The 24,683-nt window shown below is 47.6% G+C and overlaps 1 protein-coding gene across 2 annotated transcripts in view; it reads right to left on the bottom strand.

The window, feature by feature from the left end:
• The window catches only part of KDM6A (lysine demethylase 6A), a 1,083,812-nt gene that overhangs the window by 358,518 nt on the left and 700,611 nt on the right, over positions 1–24,683 (bottom strand). For both annotated transcript variants that reach the window (XM_078658310.1, XM_078658311.1), the window contains 2 exons: positions 19,820–20,598; positions 16,880–17,009 (listed from right to left, as the gene is read on the bottom strand). In XM_078658310.1, coding sequence (XP_078514436.1) covers positions 16,880–17,009; positions 19,820–20,598 — 909 coding nt within the window. The remainder of the gene's footprint in view (positions 1–16,879; positions 17,010–19,819; positions 20,599–24,683) is intronic.

Below are 24,683 nucleotides of genomic sequence, written 5' to 3'. Positions count from 1 at the left end.
GAGGTGAACCTTAATAGAATGAAAATTAAGGCCAGATTGAGCCATATGCAAAAGGTATGGAAGTATGAGATCAGATGCAGAACCTCTTCCACTTGTAGGCTTAGGAAGTCCTAGTGGAAGGCCGCTTAGCCTCCTTGAGTATATCCATGCATTCTTCAGGAAGATTCAGGTGTCCATATTGCACTATCTCAGGAGCCATGCCGCCAAACTCAACGAGGAGAGGTTGGGGTGCACCATCTGCCCCCGAACTTCGTGAGAAGGTCAGGCCGACACGGTAGCCGCAGGTGGGGAAGAAGAGACCTGTGAAGCAGGTCCGTGAACCACCACTGTCTGGGCCACTCCAGAGCAATGAGGAGCATCCGTCCCCCAGTACTGAGACAGCTTGATGAGTAACCCTGGAATCAGGGGATTGAGTGGAAAATCGTACAGAAAGCTGTTCGACCAGCTGATCCATAGCGCGTTCCCCAGAGTCCCCGGTTGGTAGTACCTGGAGGCGAAGTCTCGGCATTTTCTGTTTTCGGCGGTGGCAAACAGATCTACGTCTGGAGTGCCCCACCTGTCGAAGATGTTTCCTAGCACCTTGTCGTTTAGGACCCACTCGTGGTTTTCTTGCACCAGCCTGCTGAGTGCGTCCGCCTGAGCATTCTGCACACCTGGCAGATGGGTAGCAGTTATCGTCAGTCCTCTGGCCAGTAGCCAGCGCCAGATCGCTTCTTGTGACAGTGTGCGCGATCTCGAGCCCCCCTGCTTGTTGAGATAATACATTGAGGTCGTATTGTCCGTCTGAACAAGCAAGGAGTTGGACTGGAAGGACGGGTGAAAGGCCTTCAGTGACAAGTGAACAGCTCTGAGTTCCAGGAAATTGATGTGATACGTGGATTCCGCCGGGGACCACGTTCCCTGGATCTGTAGATGGTCTGAATGCGCTCCCCAGCCGTGGAGAGAAGCATCTGTGATGATAGTCTGAATGGGAATGTCCTTGTGGAATGGAACCCCTTTGAGGAGATTCTCTGCGGAGCACCACCATCTCAGGGATTGTTGAGCGTGAAGGGACAGCCGGACCCTGTCGTCCTAGCTCCCCCGCTTCTGGTCCCACTGATCCTCCAGACATTCCTGCAGCGGCCTCATATGAAGGCTTGCATGAGGCGTGAGGAAGATGCAAGAGGCCATCGATCCCAGTAAAGAAGACACCGTCTTCACTGTCGTAGATGGAGCAGCTATGAGAGCCCGAGCGTTCCGAAGGAACGATAAGCGTCTCTCCTCCGAAGGAGACACGCTTGCTGAGAGAGTATCGATGGAGGCTCCCAAGTACTGTAGGCACTGGACAGGAGTTGGAACAGACTTGGACATGTTTATGTGCAACCCCAGCTGTCCCAACAGAACGGCTGTCCTGTTGAAGTGCAACGTCGCATCCTGGAAGGTGGAGGCTTTGATCAACCAGTCGTCCAGGTACGGGTAGACAAACACCTTGTACTTTCTCAGGTGCGCTGCCACCACTGCCATGCATTTTGAAAAAGTCCTGGGTGCAGACTTCAGTCCAAACGGTAGTACGGTGTACTGATAGTGTTTGGTGCCTACTAGGAATCTCAGGAACTTGCGGTGTTTCCGTGCGATGGGCACATGGAAGTACGCATCCTGCAGAGCTATTGCGCAAAGCCAGTCTCCTCGTTGCAGCGGAGGATAAATCTGGTGCAAGGACAGCATGCAAAATTTCTCCCTGCTAATCCATTTGTTTGCTTGTCGCAAATCCAGAATGGGCCTGAACTCGTTATTGTCCTTCTTGCGTACCAGAAAGAACCTGGAGTATAGACCCTTTCCCCTTCGAAACAGAGGGACGTCTTCTATCGCCCTTTTTCTTAACAAGGTATCGGCCTCCGCTTGGAGCTCGCGCAGCTGGAACTGCTAGCGAACCGGTGGAATTGCTGGAGGAGGGCTGACAAAACGAAGACTGTATTCATTATTCAGCACCCACTTGTCCTGAGTAATACTTCTCCACTCTGCCAGGTAATTTTGTATGCTTTCCCCAACCGGAGCGGGTAAATGACGAGGGGGAAGTAGCACCTCAGGGCTTAGACCCGGCCGGGCCCTTGTTCGCCGAGGACTGCTGGCCGCCTCTGCCCCTCTGACGCTTTTGGAAAGGCTGCCGCTGGTACTGCTGCTGTTGTTGCTGCTGGCCAGCTTGACGACCTTGTCCTCGCTTCTGGGAACCATACCTCCTCTGGAACGGACGGAAGGACTTCCGTTGTTCCTTTGGTTTCTCCAAGCCAACGGCCTTCAATGTCTCTACTTCTGCCTTCATGCGGGCCATCTCCTTATCCGCATGCGTCCCAAAGAGAGTCGATCCAGAGAATGGTAAATTTGCGACTCTGTGTTGCACCTCTGGTTTTAGAGAGGTAAGGCGCAATCAGGACTGGCGTCTTAAATTGATGCCATGGCAATAACCATGAGCCGCCCGGAGAGAGGCGATGACTTGACTGGAGACCATCATGACCTCGTTCAATATCTCCTGGAAGTCTTCCTTCCTATCCCTCGGGAGCTCAATAAACTGTTGCAGAGACTCCCACAAGGAGCGGTCATAGCGACCCAAGAGCGCAGAGGCACTCGCCGTTTTCATGGAGTTCGCAGCCGTACAGCAAACCTTCCGTCCGGCTTAGTCCATCTGATGGCTCTCCTTGTCCGGAGGCACCGTAAAAGACTTAGCAGTAGCATGCTGTTTCTTGGCTGCTGTCAAGATGACAGAATCCGGTACAGGATCTGACCTCAAGAACACCGGATCAGAATCCGGGGGCCTGTACTTCTTTTGCAGGCGAGATGGAGCAGACTTCACCAAGGCCGGGGTCAGAAACAGCTCCATGAAACAAAGGTCGAGAGAGATGACGTTTGTGCAAAGTCTCAAAGATCACAGAGGTAGATGGAGTGGGTACCGTCAATGTGATCCCCAACTTCGCAGCCCCCCTCAGCAGCACCTCCTGAAACGTCACAGTGTCGTCACAGGTGACACCCTCGTAGGAGGGGAATCCGATATCGATGGAGAATACCTCCAGTCAATTGAGGAGTCCGTGTAACGGGACTGCGACCTGTCCCTCCGATGGCGATGACGGGACCTTGTGGAAGAGCGATGTCTACTGTGAGTGTGATCACTCCCGCTAGACCTAGATCTCCTCGGTCTCGCCGGAGCCATCGGTTTCGGAGGAGGCGGAAGCGGAGGAGTCGGAGACGGAACCCAAGGCTGAGGTTGAGGTTGCTGGGGTGGCGGTGGAAGAGGAGGCAGAGGTGGTGTAGGAGGCGGTGGAAGCGGAGGAGGAATCGTTGCTGGAGGAGGATGCGGAGGAGGCATCCTCGGAGGCAGTGGTGGAGGTGTAGGCGTTCTGGGCTTAGGAGGTAAGTAGGTCCGTGAATACTCAGATTCCGATGACCTCACCACTCTTCTCTTCTTCTGAGCCGGCCTCGAAGGAGATGTTCTGGAGGCAGACCTCTGAGGCCGAGCACCGGCGCCGCCGCGACCGGGAGCTCGCTGATGAAGACGACAGACTGACCACTGAGGCAGGGGACACTGTACTGGGCCTTGAACGTCTCCTCTACGTTGATTTTTCTTTCCTCGACCTCTTCGACTTTCTACTTCTCAACGTCTATCTTCTAGACGTCGATACACTCCTCGACGTCTAATGTCTTCTCCTCAACGTCAACTTGCCACTTCTTGACGTCGACCGTCATGTCGACGTTGAAGGCGAACGGCGGTATAGCCTAGACGGCGAGCGCTGCCGCCTCCTGAACTCATCTCGACGTCGATGGTGGGTCAACGCCGGTGAAGTCCTCGATGTCGACCTCGTCCGAGGTCTCGACGTCCTGCCCCTCGACGTCGAACAGCGACGCCGCTTGGACCCAGAGCCCTGGGTCGACGGGGAGCAGATGGTGGTCATACCTCTCGACGCGTCGAGCTATCGACGTCGACCGGGATCGGTGACTTTTCTGGGCCTTTTCTTGACTGGGGAGCCCCCCAGAGGCCAAAGCACGGGCAGAGGACGATGACTAGTCCCTCCATGCCCAGAAGTCCCACCTGTTTCCTGATGTCTCCTCTGCTCCAGGCCTTGGAGACAAATCTTCTCCCTCTCACGCAGGGTCCTCCAGGAGAAAGAGTGACAGATATCACAGGAGTCAAGGACGTGGGTGGAAGGGAGACAGAGTATGCATACTCTGTGGGGGTCAGATTTGGTCTTCTTCCTATCACACTCAGGGCACTTGTCAAATAAAGCTGGTATTTTCGACAAAAAAAGGTGATAAAACTGGTTAAAAAATACAGCAAAAGGAAGAGGAAGACCCCAGACGTCGAGTAAAACACTCAAAACACTGGAAAAGTGCCAAAAATGGAAGAAATACCCAAAAAGGGAGAGCTCAATGCTCTAGGGTCCTGCTAGCAGAAGCCGGGAAAAAAGAACTGAGAGTCAAAGGACTTTGGCTGTGCATCCTGGGATACAGAGGGTCTCTGGAGAGTTCCTTAAAGGTACGCTATCCCTTTTCCAGACACATAATGGCAGCCTATGGGGGCTTGTCTGTCCAACCCTTCCTCTCTATCATTTCAAGGATTTTGGTGAAGGGAAATTTCTCTATGAGTGAAACTTAGCAATATGTGTAAAATTTGATTTTATTTGGCTATCCTTTTCACTTCTTTATGGAGTGCAGGCGAGTGTAGCCTTGTAGTTATGGGATGCATTATTTGTCTTTGATTTTCTCTTAAGTGTCTATGCAGGACTGCAAAGAAGACAGCTTAAGAGATTATTTTTGATTGCTCCGGGGTCCCCGCCCATGGGCGGGACTATTCACTAGATTATGACTATACACAGAGATCCCCTACTACAGAATTAGGTTTATCCCTGCCTGTCTTGCTTTTTCCAGAACTCTTTGGATTAGAGGTATCGGTGGAAAAGCGTATGCAAATGTCCCTGACCAATCTAGTGACAGGGCATTCCTTCTTGACAGGTGGTGAAGAAACCTCGAGGCAAAGAATTGACATTTCTTGTTCTGTATTGTAGCAAACAGCTCTATCTCTGGGGTCCCCCAGAGTTTGAAGATGTATTGTATTGTCTTGTGCTTCAATTCCCACTTGTGGGAGCAGTTCTGCCTGCTCAGTAGATCTGCTCTTCTGTTTTATATTCCTGGTAGGTGTATTGTTTGCAGATTGATCCTTTGAGAAATTCGATATAGCCAGATCTGTTGTGCTAGTTTACTTAGCGGAAATGATTTCGTACCTCCCTGTTTGTTGAGGTAAAACATTGTGGTGGTGTTGTCTGTTTGAATCAAGACAGTGCTCTTCCAAATGTGTTTCTGGAACGCTTTCAATGCTAGGAATATTGTTTTTATTACCAGGTAATTGATGTGTTTCATGGAGCGGAGGTCGGTCAACTGGCCTCTTATCTTCAGTTATTGGAAGTGCGCTCCCCATCCGTTGAGGGATGCATTTGTTGTGATTGTCACAGAATGAGTTGGATTTCTGAAAGGTCTGATCTGTGTTATAGATGCCCACCATTGTATTTCTGCTTGCAGTCTGTGCTAAAAAAACACTCGATCCTCCCAACTCCCTGTGGCTTGTGACCAGTTGTTGGAAAGCCATTCCTGTAAGGGGCACATATGGAATGAGGAATGAGTGGGATGTATGACGCTATCATGCCCATGAGCTTCATGACTCTCCTCGCTGTCAGAGATTGACCCTTCTGGTAGAGGGAAGTATCTTGTTTGATGGCTTGTATTCTCATTTGAGTAGGGTAAGCCCGTGCGAGTTGATCTTGCACCTAAGAATGTTTTTTCTTTTTCTGGTCTTGTGGAGGATTTCTTGTGATTTATCGAGAATCCTAATCGTTGGAGCATGTGGACTGCTGTCTGAACATGGCTGAGACATTTTTGTTTTGGGTCTGCTTTTATAAGCCAGTCGTCTAGGTAAGGGTATTCCATCCTTTTGCAGGGGTGCCGCGACCATGGCTAGGCCCTTTTGTGAAGACATGTGGTGCTAATATTATTCCGAAAGCGAGTACTAGTAACTGGTAGCGTGCTCCTTTATGCAGGAACCAGAGGTATTTTCTGTGGCTTTTGTTCATGGGGACGTGTAAATAGGCGTCCTTGAAATCTATTGTCGCCACGTAATCTCCCCTTTGAATTGGAGATATTACTTCTTGAAGTGCAGCCGTTTTGAAATGTTGAGTTAAAATTAATTTGTTTATGTAACCTTAGGTCCAGGATTGGCCTTAGAGAGAGAGGGGGGGGGGCTTTGGGGACTTATTTGCTGGTGGTGTTTGTCAGTTCTATGCAATACCCGTATTTTACTAAATGTAATATCCAATTGCCTGTGGTGATCTTTTGCCACAGTTGTAGGTATTGTGATACCCTGCTTCCCACTTGTGTGGTGTGGGGGATCTTATTCTGTGTTGGAGTCAATTTGAGCCATTTCCTTTCTCTAGAGGGCTGGGCTCTGCCTCTTCCTCGAAACGCTGTTGCCAGTTTTGGTATCCTGCTTGTTGGTTTGTTTGCTGACTATTCCCTTGGCCCTTTGGTTGATGAGACATTTGCTCTCCTTGAACAAAGGTTTCTCTTCCTGTGGGTTTTTACCGTCAAACCCTCCTCTTTTGAAGGTACCTCTATGTTGCAGGGCGCCCGTGGCTCTTGCAGTTTCACTGACCTTTTTAGTCTGCTGCAGAGATTCATCTACTTCCTTTCCAAATAGAACCTCTCCTGTGAACGGTTTGTTAATGATGGAGGTTTCCACCTTTTGTTTAAAACCAGATATTCTAAGCTAGACATGGCTTCTTAGTGTGGTGCCTGTGCACATATGTCTGCTGCGTCAAGTGCTGATTTAAGGCATGTGTTTGCCTTCTTGGACAATAGCTTGTGCCCTTTTCTTGTCCTCTTCCGGGAGCTTATTGATGAGCTCCTCGATGTCATCTTATTTTTGGTGTCCGTACCTGCTCAGCAGGGCATTTGAGTTTGCGATGCACCATTGCGTCACTGCTTCTTTTTCCATTTTTCTGCCTAAAATATCCATCTGTTTAGTTTCCTTCTCTGGAGGTGGCCCACTGTTATAGAGGGCATTTGCTCTTCTCCTCGCCATGACAATAATGGAGTCAGGCACTGTATTTTCCTGGATATACTTACGGTCCTTGGAAGAGGGTCTGTACTTATTTTCAACCCTTGGTATCACCCCCTTGCTTGAGGCTGCCTCCTTGCCCTGATCCAGGATGCTTGGTAGCATTGGTAGGTATTGTGTGCCCTTGTTGGCTGGGGCTAGTGTTTCTAAGAGGAACCATGTGTCCCTCTTTTCTTCCTTGAGGGCGACCCCGAAAGCGTCAGCTGTTCTCTTAACTAGGCCGTTGTAAAAGGCTATGTCATCTGATGGAAAAGCCTTCAAGGGATAACAGCACATCTCCTCTGGGCTTTCTGTGTCGAGGTCATTCCATTGATCCCTGAAAATTTCAAAGGCTTCTTCCTCTTCAGGTGCGTCGATGTACTCTTAGAGGTAGTCATCGTGTGGTTCGGGGGTCGGAGGTGACTCGATAATCTCTTCTTCTCTTTCAGAGTCGACACCGTCAGCGACAAGCATCTTAGGAATATGGAATTCTTTGAGTGAAGCGTCAAACTCCATTTTTCTGGAGGAGCGCCGCCATTTCGGCTTCGAGCAGTTTCATTATCTTTTCCACCTCGAGGGCTCTCTCTCTCTGTGTCGGAGGCCAGAGTTTTTCTCTTCTTGGTCGCACTTGCCTCTGTCTACGAGGGCGGCGTAATTCCCTTCGTGGGATTGTGTTAGAGCCTTGTTTTCAGCGCCTTTGGCGATCTTCCCATGTCTGCGTCCCTTGGTAGAGTTCTATTGGGTTCTTTGGATCGGGGCTGGCCTTTGATTGCCTTTTTCTTTGACGTCGGGCTGCTTTATTATCGTGGCCCTTCGGTTGTGACTGATGTATATGGTGTCTTACCTTATCTGTCTTCAATGTCTCCTTCGCCATCTTTTTGTGGGCGCAGGTTTTTTCATAGTCTCCCTCCAAAATTTCGACGTCCGATCCTTCGTGCGTCAATGCTGCTGGAACTCCTTGGTCCTCCTCGTTGCTGGAGAGGCCTAGGTCCTTCAGGGAAGGTTTCTTCGGTGCCTGGGACATTGTTGCGGAGTGGGCCTCTCTGCTTTCGGCGTGTCCTGAGGATTCTTCGGTAAGAACACCAGGCAGGCCTCACAGTCCTTGTCCTTGTGGTCCTTCGGCAGGCAGAGGTTGCACACGTCGTGTGGGTTGCATTGGGCAAATTTGTGGTGGCACTCAGGGCAGAATTTGAAAGGGTTATTTCCCATGGCCCCTACCTTGCCCTTTGTCGAACTTGATGTTTTCGATATTGGAGATGTCGTTCCCGGGGTGAAGTTGTGTTCTCCGGTTGGGAGGTCGATGTTCGATGCTGGTTTTTAGTCTAAATCTAAAAATACAAAAAACAAATCGGGGACTTTTCTGAAAAACTTCAAAGAGTTCCCTCTTGCTTCCAGACCCAACAGCGGAAAAAAGAATCGGAAGATGGCTACCACTCACAACAACCTCCAGGGCGCAGTCTGATCTCACGCAGGGGACATACGTGGCACCAAATGGTGGTTGACGACGCTCAGTGAAGAAGAAAACAAAAAACAGACTATTCTGGACCCAACCACTAGATGGCGGAATAATGCACAGCATGTAAATCCAGGAAAGGATTCACGCTGCAAAACAGCCAGTTCCTCATACCAGTCCATTTCTTCTGTCTAAGGTGGGACTTTTAAGGGGTCCTGCGTTCCCGCCCAATCTTCTTTCAATCCTAGCCCATGTGAATAAGGCATAGGATACGACCGAACCCAAAGGCTCCATAGGTGCCAGACTGGCTCAATGTCGTGGTTAGCGTCTGGCGCTTTGGCGTCGGACACAGCATTGGGGAAGGTTGATGAGATGCAAGCTCGTTGTTCCGGGAACGGATCCATGAGAAGCCATGGGCACAGGGTCCGGAGACGCTGGCTCAGAACCCAATGGTTCTGAGCCAGCGGGCTTGAAGGCAAGCAGGCAGGGTCATGTAACCCAAAAATGGCACACATGGTGTCATAAAACTAGTCACTGGGCGGGAGTCACTCACAGTCCCAGAAAGGGTGGGACATGTTGAGCCGACCCTGGCACACATTCTGCAGAAGGAGGGTTCAAACGTCAAGACTTGTCCGTCAGGTGACGGACTGGGTGAAGTCTTAAAACACTTCGACTTCTTGTGCTTCTCGTGGTGCTTCTTACCTGACCCCTTTGAAGGACTTCAAATGGGAGGACGAAGACTTGGAGCCCCGTGAGCGGTGCTCAGGCCTTCCTCTCGACTGAGACCGGGAACACGACATCCAAGTAGACCTGTGAGGCACCCTGATGCCAGGCCACAAGCAGCTTTAGGGACCACTCCCTCAAAGCTTTAGGAGCCATGTCCCAGAAGTCTGAGCACGACTTCGGGGCGTGGTCGCGCTCCAGGCACCAAAGACACACAAGGTGGGGATCCGTGACTGGCATGGAATGGTGACTGGCGCCACACTGATTGAATCCCGAAGTCTTTTTAAGACATGATCGCTTCCGTCAAACTGAAAAAGGTAGACAAAGTCACACAAAAATTGGTCAACAAATGACAGAGGGTAGCTCTCGTCAATGGATCTGCGCTGGCTAGCGCGGAAAGAAAAGAACTGATGTCAGCACGCCGATGTGTCACCTATTGGATGACGCCGACGTCCCGCTGAGTCAGCCAACGCCACCTATTGGTGTGCATAGATACTGTTCCAAAGAAATCTTCCAGATCTGACACCTGGGAAGTTCAAAGGTAAGGAATCTGTGGCTAGATGTCCATCAGAGTTGCATGATTAAAAGATCAGCCTGTCTGAGGACTTTATTGGATGATATCAATAATAGAGTAGCAATTGCTGCATTTCCATCTTGTTGCAGCTGCAACCAAAGCATGAAAAGCAAATACACATTTTGAGACAATTATCTGCAATGCCAATGTAATTGTCATCTATTGGCAACATTTCCTTTAAACGAGTGCTGCATGTTGCAAAACACCAGCAAAGTAAAAAGAAAAAAAACATTGCAATAAAAAAGTCATCTTTTCAATGTTTACACTACTTAGTCTTTATACTGTAGGAAACTGAAGAACATAAGTAAACATTTCTAATGAAATGAAACCAAGCATCATCAAATGAAAGCAAACTTGACTCTTTCAGTGGATCCAAACAAGCTTCCTTTCCCACACCTCTGCCTATCCTTCACTTTCCAAAGGTGCATTAGATGGCCAAAAAACACCACTTTTGCCTTGTTAATTGCTGGAGCATCTGAAGGCCAGGGTAGCCAGAATCTGTAGATTTTATTTAGATAAGAGTATTTTTCACATTTAACACATGGGTCACGTGACATGTACATATATTTAAGCAAAATGTTGCATCCTTAAAACAATTAATGGAGGATCTTTATCATGTGTGCTTACAATTGATAGAAGAAACAAAAAAAAGTAAATATTTAAGTTGTGAAATATAGTATTTGTATTACTTCTGGCATTTAACAAACGACAGAGTAGGCAAATCACAGGAAAAACAGATTAATAACAAAGTAAATGCATTAAACAACAAATCTGTAAAACCAAAACAGGATGTGTGTGTACTTTAAAAAATATAGTAGGGGCATGGCCATGATGGCGGACGGCTAGGACGTCTTTCGTGAGCCCTCCGTGCTGCCTCCACCAATAGCCCTGTTTTTCAGCATACTGCCACCCGACTGCTCGAACCTGAAGCGGTACGCTACCGGCAGGAGGTACGGCGATCACTGAATGAGTGGTCTGCCCCGAAGAGTGCACCACTGCAGAGCCTGGGCGCAGCTCGCAGACAGTGGTCTGGGCCAGGACAGTGTGCCGCGACGGCAGCGAGAAGCTGGCCCCCCCGCTTTCAAGTGAGTTTGCCTTGCGGGAGATATGAGGCTAGCGGGGCAGAAGAAGCATGCCCTGGGGGAAGGGGAAGGGGAAGGGAAAGAGAGAAAGAGAGAAAGAGAGAAAGAGAGAAAGAGAGAAAGAGAGAAAGAGAGAAAGAGAGAAAGAGAGAGAGAGAGAGAGAGAGAGAGAGAGAGAGAGAGAGAGAGAGAGAGAGAGAGAGAGAGAGAGAGAATCGGCAGACATGTGTGGCTGCTTTCAGCGGGGTGACCGGCGGGGGCTGTTGTAGCGGCCTGACTTTGGGGGACAGGGGAGCTTGGGTGAGTCGGCCTGAGGCTCTCTGCCCTGTCATGAACCCTGAGGCCTCTGGAAGGTGCCAGAGAAAGCAAAGCACCCGCAACCCAATTCCCACACCAAGACTCTTGAAGAAGCGCAGCGGGACTCCACAGACGCCTTAAACCTCCAAACCCCCTCCCTTTTTCTCACCAGGATAGCTGCACGGAGGGACACAGACGGGAGGTGGCCGCCTGGGCACCCATTGCTCAGCGTCTACCGGTTGCAACGCCAATTAGCCGCGCCAATTGGAGGCGCAGCGAAGCCCTGATCCCCTTAGAGCAAGGAATTGGTCACTGCGATGCAACAAGGCCCTCCGCTTACTTACGATCCCGATGGGGCCCGGTGGATCTGGAGTTCAGGACAGTGGATCCAACTGAGATACTAGCGCTGGAGGATGAATGACACGTGCTGCGGGCAAGAGTATTTGAGCCCCATGCTAGACAATAGCTACGCTGCGGCCCGTCCTTGCTCTCAGCAATGTGTGGTCTGTGCTTGGGGTTAAAGTCGCTCCACTGCCAGGGTGAGGGAGAAGCACCCTGGGCACACTGAGGGAAGAAGGTGATTAAGCCACCCAGGTGCTGTCCGTTCCGGCAACTGGGTCCATTCCACATGTTGGGCGGGTTTCCCGCGGCACTTCTGTCCAACGACAGCCATCATACATAGCACTGCTTGCCAGCACTCGCTGCGCCCCGACTTGACTGGGAGATTTCCCTAGACCCAGCAGCTATACAGGGCCGTAGTACCAGGCCCCCACACATGACGAGCTGCTCGGAGGAGGAAAGGATTTGCAGAGCTAGCGCTGGTGAGAGGAGGTGGGCGACAGGGTGGCCACATTAGAGGAGAGAGAAACGAGTCAGGGAAAGGAAGTAGAATGGCTGCAGCAGGAAGTTCTGCGATTCAAGGCACAGCACTTGGGATCTGCAGGCGCACAGCGAGGACCTGGAGAACAGTTCCTGAAGGAACATTATCCATATTCGGGGAGTTCCTCTGAACACATAAGGGTCCAACCTCTGAGGGTCCCGCTTCGGACATCTAACGCCACATCCTGGGCCAGACTGATGAGACGGCACTGCAGCTGGATCGGGACCATTGGGTCGGCCGCCCTAGAGTGGGGAAAGCCTGACCCGGCAGACATTTTGATTTGTGTGCTCGGTTTTCAGACGAAGGAAGATATCCTCAACAAAGCAAGAGAAGTACACCGATCCAGCCTTGAGGTCATACGCTGATGTTATATCAGGCTCTCTCCCGATTACTCTTCAGAAACGCAGAGACTTTTGCCCTGTGGCAGACCATCTACGTAAAGCTGGTATCCCCTACTCATGGGGCCACCCATTCTGCATCATCTTCTGCCTTGAAGGTCAAGTAGATCAAATCCGATCCCTCAAGGAAGCCTGAGTCCTGCTTCAGATCGACCCTTCTGCTGGCCCCGGGGCCAAAGCCCCTTCTCCCAGAAGTAAAAAGTCACAACAGCAAGTTGGGAACGCCCGGGCACAAACGAAGCTGGATCCATTCACCATATGCAAAGAGAGACAGGCGGCCCTGCAGGCACTTTCAGAGGACTCTACTTCGCCAGGTGTGCCCTGAGACCTTTGCGACCCTGCCAGACATGCGCATGGGGGTCTTGTCAGTACCTAATACGGCGGTGGCAGACCCCTGCCTGTGGCCGTGTGAACTGAATATTTGAAAAACCTCTGTCACAGTGACCCTTCACGTCTGCTTGCTGACTCGCCCCATCAGAGCCAAACAGACGAACTTTAGATGTATACTTATCTTTATTAAGTTTTGCTTTGAGGCTCTTTCCTGTCTTCTTTTGTTTCTCTCTCCTCCGCAACAGTATTCCCGCTTACGGCTAGCAAATGCCAATCTGATGAAGCCCCACAAGCACCAGGCCTCACTTTTCTTGGGTCCCCCTTGGGTGCACAGACCCAGCAGTACTATAAGTCCCATAGCCCAATGACAGTCCTTACGTATCTTAAACATCAATGTACAAGGCCTCTGTAGCCCGGTGAAGCGCAGAGCTATCTTTTCTCTCCTGGAGCGATCAGGTAGCTACATCTGGCTGCTGCAGGAAACGCATCTACTAGCTAAGGATACCCACCACATGCGCTCTAGATGGTTTCCATGGTAATTTCAGTCATCTGGCCAGGCAAAAAAAAAATAGGGTAGCCATTCTCCTGGCCCAGAGATTCCACTGTAAAGTCACCTCCACTTTGATGAAAATAAAGGGAAGAGAACTGGGGCTCAGAATTCAGTGGGGCACAGTACACTTAACAATAGCTACACTATATGCTCCAAACAACAATCGGGACACCCTCTAGTCGGTTCTAGCTTCTCCAGACCCAACCGTAGTTATTGGGGGGGGAGTGTGTTATGGGGGGAGAGGTGGATGGGGGGCATGGGACGACAACGCTTTAACTTAGTAATGGATTCAGATCTGGACTTGTCGAGTCAGGGCACGTCTCAGACAGGGGCATTATAAGCAGCAGGGCTCCAATGGCTTGCAATTGTTCGATCAGTGATATTTGGAGGCTTTGGCACCCCACCACCAGGGATTATACCTTTTACTTGGCTGCCCACAAATCCTTCGCCCTTATACATCACTTTCTCACAACAGTGGCCCTGACCACCTGTGCAGTAAATGCAGATATCGTGCCCCGTTCCTTGTCGGACCACTCTCCCATCAAGCCGACTCTGAACATGAGCGGCCTTTACCATTGCCCTTCGAAGTAGGGACTGCGGGACGCCATGTTACTGTCTGGGCAGACAGTGGAAGAGATAGACGCCACTTTTACGGACTACCTTCAAATACATGATCACGGAAAGACCTGCCTTGCTTCGGTATTGGAGGAGCTAAAGTTGGATCTCAGGGGGGAGTTTATAGCCACCTCGGCAGCAGAGAATAAATTGCACTCTGATAAACGTCGGCAGCTGGAGGCAGCGGTTACGGAATTGGAGGCGATACACAAACGCACAGATGCTCCTCGGGTGTGGAGGGAGTTAGAAAAACAACGCCTGATGCTGCGATGCTTGGATGCTTGGATATCGACTGGGTGGAATACGCCTTACTACGCCTAAACATTGTTTTTTTTGTAAGTGGAGATCGATCGGGATGTATGCTAGAGCATAGGCTGCGCAATAGGGCGATCTCAGGTTCTATTGGCCCAATTCGCACCCCTACTGCGGTAGAGATCTATTCCGACCCCAAGACTGCAGAGGCGTTCCAGGGTTTCTATTGCAAGCTCTACGCAAGGACTGACGCTCCCTCTGGCGACATGGAGTCCGACTGGAGGGGCGTACAGCTAGCAAGGATCCCACCAGGAACTACCTCCAGGTTAGAGCATCCCATCCAAATTGAGGAGGTGATCGCAGTGATCGCCCACCTCAAGCCTTCCAAAGCACCAGGCCCTGACAGCTTTTCCCCATTGTTCTACAAGAAGTTCTGTCAGAACTTAGCACCCTTGTTGGCCAGGCTATTCAACTCATTCCTGGAGTCCAGGCGCCTGCCCGACTAGGTCAGAGGCATCCATCTCAGTTATCCTGAAGCCCCATAAAGTTCCTAAGGAATGTGGGTCATACTGGAATGTGGGCATCTCTCTGTTCAACATGGACGCAAAACTTTTCACAGGCAACCTGATTACTCATCTCCATACATTCATGCTGGGTCTTGTTGACCTGGATCAGGCCGGGTTTATCCCATTGAGACAATGCGGAGATAACACTAAGCGCCTCATTCAGTTCACTGATCTCATTCAACACTCTCAAAAAGAGGCCCTCCTCTCTGTCGACGCCGAGAAGGCATGCGACAGGGTGCACTGATTATACTTATTTGCCGTGCTTAGGGTTTGGGGACAGTTTCATAGCTTGGATACGCTGCATCTACAACGCTCCTCAGGCAACAGTAGGGTTAATTATCTCTCAACCACCTCCTTCCCCATACTAAGAGGAACACAGCAGGGCTGCCCCCTTTCTCTGGTACTCTTCACGCTCTATATGGAGCCCATAGCGTAGTGAACATGCGATAACCCGCAGATCTAGGGGATTCGACTGGGAGCTGATACCCACACGAACAGCATGTACGCTGACTATGTTGTACTGTCGCTGACCAAACCCAGCATCCTCATTTTCGCCCTGGTGGAGGAACTTAATGACTTTAGTGATGTCTCTGGGTTCAGGGTGAACCTCAGCAAATCACAGATCTTCAACATGTCAATTAACCCAGCCCTATTCGCGACCCTGCTGGCACAATTTCCCTTTGAGTGGGTGACAGACATGATCCTCTACCTGGGTATCCTCCCAGCCCCCACGCCAGAGAGGACACTCACGGCAAACTATGGCCCACTCCTGGCTCAGACCCGCTCATAGCCGCTCCCCCCCCCCCCGCCCCCACCCCCCTCCAAGTGCGAATCAGAGACATTCCAGTGCTGGTGCAAAAAGGGCTGCAAGAGGCTAGGATCACAGTTTGACCCACACGCGGATCATCCCTTTTGATCAGCTCCAACAGGATTATTCGCTCTTACCTTCTGACAGGTTCTTGTTAGCACAGCTGTCCCATTGGTTGTCCTCTACAGATGTAGGAACCAGGGCTTTCAGACCACTGGCCCGTTTTGAAAAGTGGTAAGTCACCAAGGAAGATGACAATTTCTGAACTATATGCCTTCCTCACCGTGAATGCCAAACCGGTCAAATCCAAAGAACTGTTAAAGTGGGAGGCAGAAGTGGGGAGCACTCTTTTGGATTAAGAATGGCAGGACATCCACTTTAGGGCACATCACAGAGCACATAACATGACATGCCGGCACGGAGGCAGCTTACAAATTCCCCATCTACTGGTATGTAACCCCAGCCTGAATACACAATTGGAAAAGAGATCGCTCATCACTTTGCTGGCGGGGGTGTGAGCATTTGGTATCGCTGTTCCCGCACTTCCCAGCGTATTCACTCTTACGTCTTCCCAATCCTCTGAACTTCCCCCTGCGCTCGCTACAGGGCAGGCAGATCGCTACTGCACTAAATTCCGCTAGACAGGTCCTGGTAGCACTCTGGGGGGACTGAGACAATACACTGGCTATGGAGCGCATGTCAATGATGAGTGTTAATAGAGTAGATATTTATCCTGATTTGTGGGCCCGTTTATCTTGATCCTGCCGGAGGAATTCAGAGAAGTGACTTGCCCCAAAGTCCTGAGGATCTTACGCTTATCGTCCACTTAGCAAAGTATTCCTGTTTAGAGCCACAGTGACTTAAAAGCCAAGCTCCTACTGGCCCCTACCCCCAGACAGGGCAGCCACCCGCACTAAATCAATCTTGGTGTGGAGGAGATTACAGAGGGGGTGGAGAGTGGGTGTGGGTTCAGTTGCCCTTTTCTAGTTTAGGTTTGTTGCAATCACCTTGATCGCCCTGTTGGTCAGATCTTTTCCTTGTTTATTTCAAATACAAAATCCTATTTGGATGCTCGTCACCAGCCTCTGGGTTGTAGGCACAAGGCTGTGTATCTCTTGCACATGACAAATGCTGCTGGCCCCTGGCTGAAGGTGTTAGCTGTGCACACGCCTAGTTTCATCCTAATAAAGAGAATTGTTCGACAGAAATATAGTAAAATCCATAAATATTGTATACTTACATAAATACTAGGTGTAGGTGGATTCAGTTTGTCCTTTGGCAAAGGAGGATATGGTGGAGGTGGAGGACGTGGAGGCGGGCATTTATCCAACAAAATGTTACTGTTCGATAAGCCATTTTTATGCAAATGCCTGAAGTAAAAAATATAGCAGACAAGGAGAATTAAAAATAAAATCAAACATTTGCAGACTGTCCCTCAACAAACAAACTGAGCAGTGTTTGACAAAAAAACAATTGAGGCAAGGTAAGAGATTTTTGACAGACTCAGATTGTGTCCATGCTAGCCAACTTGAGCAGCTGTCTGCAAACTATTGCTTGTAACATGTCTTCTCCAGCACGTCAATAGTTTTGCTGTTAATCATGCTTTGAGAAAAAGAATACAGGTGCCCTATAGATACAACAAAACCAATTGAATGAGAAGCTATGGAACGAGACAGTTGTGATGCCAACAGACAAATTGCTTTAAAAAAAAAAACTCTAACATCAACTTCCAATACAACAATTGTTACAGCCTCTTAACAATATTGCTATGCATAACAATTCAGCTACACTCAGTTTGGGGGCACAAAAGGTTCTAGAATTTTATATTTGTATTAGGTAGGTGAGATACAGAGGAGGGAGCAGTGTGTACTTGTCTCTTAATTCCCATTATGAGCATGTCAAACCAGACACTGTATATGTTAGGAACAGCTGGAGAAGGGCAGTTCACCCACTGAAATATTCATCTTTCGCTAAAAATGTGACCCCCTATTCAAACTAATTTCGAAATTGGAAATCTATGTACGGTCAATTGAAGATTTCAAATTGATGTATTTCTGCTTAACCGATATATAATCGTTTTAACATTTTATTTCAACGATAAGCACCACTAATTAGCATATTGCACTCTATGTCCAATGAGAGGCCAGTACTACTTTTCTTTTTTTAAAACTAATCTAGATACATTTCCGAAGTCGTTGGTAACATTCATTTTCGTAGGCCCTATAGAGGGATTAATTTCACATATTGCCACGTCTAAGCTACATTGACGAACTGTTGTGTGCACATGGCATCATCGCTTGTGGCTACACAAGTCATCCACCCAAGGTTTAGACTTTTCATCTGGTTAGATTAACTGTTCTACACAACAAACGAGTGACAGGGGAAGATGCAGGCAAGTTGTTGGAAGTTGAAGTAAAAACAATGTAGCTCCGTGAAAAGAATTAAGATAAGATGAATGCAGTATAGGTGCAGTGAAATGCGAAGAGAGGCAAAACTCCTAGGCATTAGTAATAGCAGATAAATCAGTGTAACCGTTGCTGGCAGTCATTTCATTATCAGTCCCAGGCAGTGTTACTAGCACTCACTGAAAATGTTGAAGGCATTCCCTGCCAAAAGTAAGTTAAATGTCATCAAGCATAAAAGTTTGCAATCCCAGAGAGATATTGAGAACAGAGCAAAAAACAGTGATGGTATATACCTATTTTAAGTAAATGTTTGCATATGTCTTTCTGCCACCTCTAAGCATTGTGGGGACCATGAGAGAATAACAAGGCATCACTACGCTTATTTCATATGAAGGAGTCACACATGCGCAGGACTCGTACTGGGATATTCCCAGGCACAAGAACTGATATGGGCTTTATTTTCTTCAATCATGTTTTTTTATGTAGCTTTTAACACACCCTGCGTCAGCTACTTTAGCAAGCCTTTGCTACAACAATTCAGTTGAAAGCTCTTTGGCACTATTCACTGGGTTTCTTAGAATGGCTAGCCGTACGCAATTCCAGTATTGGAGATTTAAGATAGATATTTGTCAGGTGATGCACTGGGTTTTCGCACAATTCCTGCTTCTAGGTACAGCAGAAAATGGAAATCTTAAATGCTATAATTTGAATATATAAGTTGATAATGTATTGTAAATCATTCTTAACTGTATTTAACAGTAAGGAACAAAAGTATTTCTGATATAATAAAGGGAATTCTTGTAAATATTTGAATTTTTAAGTGTGATAAGTTACAATCGTTGTTTAATTACTCAGATGTGTCAGTCAATGCTTCTGGAACACTTGTTAAATTAGAACACAATTGGGTACCTCAGTGCTATCAGTTGTGCTCCCTCAGTGTTATCACTTGTGCTTAGTTACATCAGGCCGAAAAACCTTCCTACTCAGTTTGCAATAGGCTGTTATTTTATTTAAATGCTCATGAACTCACCTGTAATACCTTAGTTGAAACACCACTACTTCTTACTCAACACTTGCCAAATTGTTAATTATATATATCCAAAATTCAGCTGCATCCTGATGAATCAAGCATTTTCCTTTTTTTCAAATTATATCAACTGTAAAATCACCACAGGCTTTCTTTTAGCTCATCAAATATATAACAAATAAATTAATAAAAAGAAATGCGCATAGAGCTTTTCAAACTGCACAATTATCATACAGTTTCTACTGCTCATCTGTTAACCTCTGGTTATTCGCAACACCAACCTTTAAAAACTTAGGGTTCATAAAATGTAGGCCTCTTTTGCAGCTCCAAGTCATAACAACTGCCACACAAGCTACTCCACTACTGCTTCTACTTAGCTTTCATACTAAATAACACTTCACCTTTAAAGAGACTGCTGTGCTAAACTGAAACTTAATGATCTGTACAGCATGTTTTTGTAATCTCTGAACAGCAGTGGCCATACGTTCAATAATTTCACGTTGTGACAGAATTCCAGGAACGTGTCAAGTCTGTCGGAAAAATAAATCTTGCTCTCAATTGTGTTAGAAAAAAAGTTAACATCTTAGATTCTACTAAAAAATCTCTCAAGTTAAAAGGACAGCAAAACAACCAACGTTTACTGTGTAATTAGCAGACAGCCGTAATGGCTAGAAAATACCTGCTTTTGTTTATATTTTAGAACAAATCAAGAATAAGTGCATAACAACCAGTTACAAAATTCACTTACCTGCAGGCTTTTAAAACCTCTATGGAGTTGGGATATATGGAAACAGACAGTGATGGTGTAGTCTGAAGATTGTGTTTATGGTAAAATTGAGGAGGTTCAGTTTTCATGGGGCTCTGAGAGTCCTCCAAAACTTCTCCATTCATTGTAATTAGTCCACTATGAGGGCTATTAAGGCTTGTAACACTGTTAGTGGTAGTCTGTTCAATAGATTTTGGAGAAGGTGTCGCCGTGGACATGGCTGAACAAGGTGATGAAGCAAGAGAATTCTCAGTCTTTGTATGAACAGCTGGATGAATGTTATTGAGTTTGTCACAAGATACAGCACCCACGTTGTTACTGGATTTTCCCATCAACAAGGCAGAGAGCTGAGGATTGTCTGAACTAAGTAAACCTGGTGACTTCGGATCTCCATGGTTAGGGCTAGAAACAGCATCTATAGTCACCTGATTGACATGATTAGGAAGTCCCTCCACACTGGCAGTGCTGTTAGGCGTCAATTCAGAATGCCTTTTTGTTTCAGGCACTGAAGACGAGTTAACTGAAGGCTTGCTCTCTTTGGTTAAGGAAACGCCTTGGAGTCCACCTGAGGTAGCAGTGTGAGAGGAAAGGTGATTGAGAGCAGCCCCCTGTGTTAATGAATTGCTAGGCATGGTAGAATTTCCAACCTGATTTGAAATACCAGTGCCAGCTCGATGGAGATGCTGGGAAGGCCCAGTGGAAGAGAGAGGTCGTTCACCATTGGGACCTGCCAAATGTGAACTCTGACCTTTGTGAAGGCCCTGGAAGGCAGAAAAAAATTACATGTTTAACATAACGAATTAAAAGCATTCTGTCATTCAATGTGCAATAAATACACTAATCAATGGTTAAAGAAAAGGTCATACTAGTCAGGTGTAATTTATACCATGCAAGTGAACAGGATTGTAACTTGCAACATTATGCAGATTAAAACAGCATTCTGTGGCCCAGCTCTACGTGTGTGCAGATTTCAAGAACACAAAAACAGCAGCAAAATGATTTATAAATTCCCAAAGTTATATTTACTAGAACATCTAAGACTTTAAACCATATGCTTTAGGAATGATCGGTCTGAAGTATCAACATAGTACAGTGCATTAAAGTGATTTATTGCAGTGGATCATATGAAAGCGGATTCGTAAAATCTCCGTTCTATATAGGTACACTAGCTATGTGTACATTTTACAGCAAGGTTTTGTTCACGGCAGTGGGTTTCTTTGGTAACCTACAGCAGGCGAGACCTAAGAACGGCAATAGTGTATGCATTCGAACATTGAAGTTTACTGAAGTAGTGCCTGAATAACTGAATGTCTTGAGGAAAACAATAACACTAAGTTTAAGTCTTAAACTAACACTATCCTCCTTGTGAATCGATTCTTAACGAGTGTTGTTCACTTGTAACAATATCATGCACTTTTAGAACCCAAAATCATCCTCCTCTGACACGGATTCTAAAACTTTTTTGTTGACTTTGTGTAATCGTCATTCTTTCAGTCCAGTATCAGTGCTGCTGTCCATTGTGCTGTGAGAAACATAATACCTGTGCTCTCTAAATACAACAAACCCATTTCGAATTAACAGCTACAGAAAAGAGACAATTTATTGCCAGAAATCCTATTTTGCATGTGTTTGTTTTACACACAAACATCTACCGTTAACAAAAATTGGCACAGCCTCTCAGTAACATTGCTCTGCATGACATTCCAGTTGTCAATCCATTAACACTCAGATTGGGGACACCTGTTCTTGAACATGGTGTCATAATCACCTAGGAATTGGCCTGTGTTTAGACTGTACTATGCTATGTGGGAAAAGTCCTGAGAACAAACAGAAACCTTTGGAGACTAATGACGTACACCTTCACCTCCCATTCTTGATAGTTTTAGGATACACGAGAGCGGACTGTTAAGATAACTTCAAGGAGGTATGGAGTTACTGCAGAGCAGCACAGTGCAGCCCTGAACACTTCTACATTTTCGAAGGTGAAGAATCTGAGGTTTTTACAGCAGAAACAGAAGGCTGTAGATCTGCCTATACCTAGTTGGTATAGACATATGATATCCCAACTGGTATTATTCAAAGACAATTAGAGAGGATATGAATAAAACATTATCAGAAAGGAAGCAAGGAGACTATTTAATTATTGTATGTGCTCATGGCATCATTTATGTAGTAAAATTAAGAAAAGGAAGAGAAAGGGCAATTAGCAGTTGTTACAGCACTGCGATATACAAATAAAACAAATGACAACAATCCAAATTATACTTGGTGCTCAAAGTGTGCGAGTGAAAAACACGGTGGCGACGCAGGTAACAATGTGATCAGCGTGGAAGGCGCAAAGTGACTGGTGCATAAATATATACAGTGAATGAACGACACAATGTGGTTCCAGGTAGCTTGAAGAAAACAAGTTACTTACCTGTAACTTTGGTTCCCCAGTATTTGTAACTTTCATAGATTCCCATGCTTTGTATCATTCCCCGTCGTCGGAATGGGAGCCTCGGTAGTATCACAACCATAGGAACAAAAGAGAAAAAATAGGCCTAGGCCTCATCTCATTTGTATCCTATCAACCTCTTTGTGTAAAAGAGACCAAACTCCTGTAAGGACCAATCAGAATAGCCTCACCCTCTAGAACCTTCCTGGGAGAGCTCAGAGCCTCAGATTTTCGTAGCTGTTGTGTAAACCGCCACTATCTCAGTAAAAAGACCGAGCTTTCCCAGGGGAGGAGGGCGGGCGCATGGGAATCTATGAAAGTTACTAATACTGGGGAACCAAAGTTACAGGTAAGTAACTTGTTTTCTTGCCCCAGTATTGGAACTTTCATAGATTCCCATGCTTTGTATCAGAGTAGCTAGCAGTAAATTACCAAGACACATTTTTGTAGATACATGGCATCACATAATCATATAGTAATACTTATAGCATAGCCAAACAAGAAACAAAATGTGCTCACCAGGATGGAGGGATCGGAGGGAAAGCTCACCTCTCAAGGAAACAGATTCCGCAGAACTGCTTGACCAACAGCCGCATCGTCTCGTCCTGCAGATTCCAGGCAGTAGTGTCTCGTGAAGGTATGAGTACTGCTCCACGTTGCTGCCCTGCAAATGTCTTTAATGGCGACTCCAGAGAAAAGAGCCACTGACGATGCCACAGACCTTGTGGAATGTGCACGGACCTTCCGCTGCCTCTATACGAAGAGAAACCTCTGCCACGAGCGCCTTTAAATGGGACCTTACGGTAGTTGAGTGATCCCAAAGACTTCGCCGTGTCTGTATCCTTTTTTATATTTTGCAGGGCATCATCAACATGCTTACCGAAAAGCATCTCTCCATCAAATGGGAGATCCAGGATCTTATTTTGGACCTCCTGACGCAACAAGGGGGCTCTCAACCAGCCCTGGCGACGTAGCACCGCTGACCCTGCTAAGGCCCGAAAAGCCGTGGAAGCTATATCCATAGCACAGTCGATAACTTCAGAGGAGGATTTCTCTCCCTCCATCAGCACTCTCTTGGCCTCATCTCTTGTGGAGTCTGGTAGTTGTTCCACAAACGGTTCCATGTCACACCACATCTGGCGATAGTATCTGCCTAAAATGGCGAGAGCGTTTGCTGCTCTAACAAGTAAGCTGGCCATGGAAGAAAACCTCTTCCCCACGTTATCCAGGCGCCTACTGTCCTTGTCCAGAGGCGTAGTCAAAGGTGTCGACGGGTTTTTGGACTTGCTTTGGGCGGCCTGTGAGATCACCGAATCAGGCTTCGGCTGTCCAAGAAGACAAGCTGGACTGCCCTCTGGGGCCTTATACTTCTTTTCCAGTCTGGGGAGAACCGGAATAACAGTGGCTGGATTTTGCATGATTTTCATACCTTCCTCCCACACATGTTCAATTATGGGAATGGACTTGACCGATCTTCTGTATTGTTCTTTGAAGTCATAGAGGAAACATTCAGACTCCTCTCTTGTAATTGGCAGTCCAAACCTCTTTGACGCTCTCTCCATCAGGTTATGGAACCCCCCCTATATCAACTGGAGGGGAGATAGAAGTATCCTGACCAGTGGCATCTGGATCTTGTAGCCCACTGTCACCCTGATCCAAGTCTGGGTCTTGCAATGGATCAGTCAAGGGATCCACCTGTACAGCCTCATCATCCGAAGAGGTATCCTGCTGGACAGTATTGGCTGGTTCGGGATCCGGTGTCCGGGAACGGACCATAGGTATTACCGGTGGTGGCGTGAGGGGCACCACTGGTGAAGAAGGCAGACCGATAACTGGCTGTGCTTGTGGCAACACCTGAGGTGGAGGTTGCGCAGACTGCATGGAAGGTTCCGAAGGAAACCTGTTTCTATAGTCCTGCAGCATCATCTGTAGATCAGAGATTAGAGAGGCGGGCATGGCCACCATGTCCTGCCCTAAACTAGGTGGACGTCGCTCTTGTGGATCATAGTGATGCAACTGTTGGCCACCTGTATGCTCGTAATATTCCTCCATGTCAGTCTCCTGCAATTTTACATTCAAGTCTGAGGGACTGTAGGCATCCCCATAATGGCCACTCTCATCCTCCTCCGACTCATCATCTAGAAGCATTGTCGGTGGATGCGACGAAACTCGTCGCGGGGACGTCATTTACGATGTAATTTTAATCTTTTGCAGTGGAATGTATTTTTTGACCCGTCGACGGTCTCGTCGGCGGAGCCGTCGTCGATGGTGCAGCAGTCGTCGACGGTATTGTCGATGGAATCGTCGACGGTACAGCGGCCTTCGTCGACGAAATCTTGGTCGTCGACGGTTTCGTAGACGAACTCGTTGTCATCACCATCAGCGTCGACGTTGTCGTCGAGGCCGTCA

Source organism: Lissotriton helveticus, chromosome 8, assembly GCF_964261635.1.
Source record: "Lissotriton helveticus chromosome 8, aLisHel1.1, whole genome shotgun sequence".
Lineage (NCBI taxonomy): Eukaryota > Metazoa > Chordata > Amphibia > Caudata > Salamandridae > Lissotriton > Lissotriton helveticus.
The sequence above is the reverse complement of the archived record's forward strand: the minus strand, read 5'-3'. Positions and strand labels throughout refer to the sequence as shown.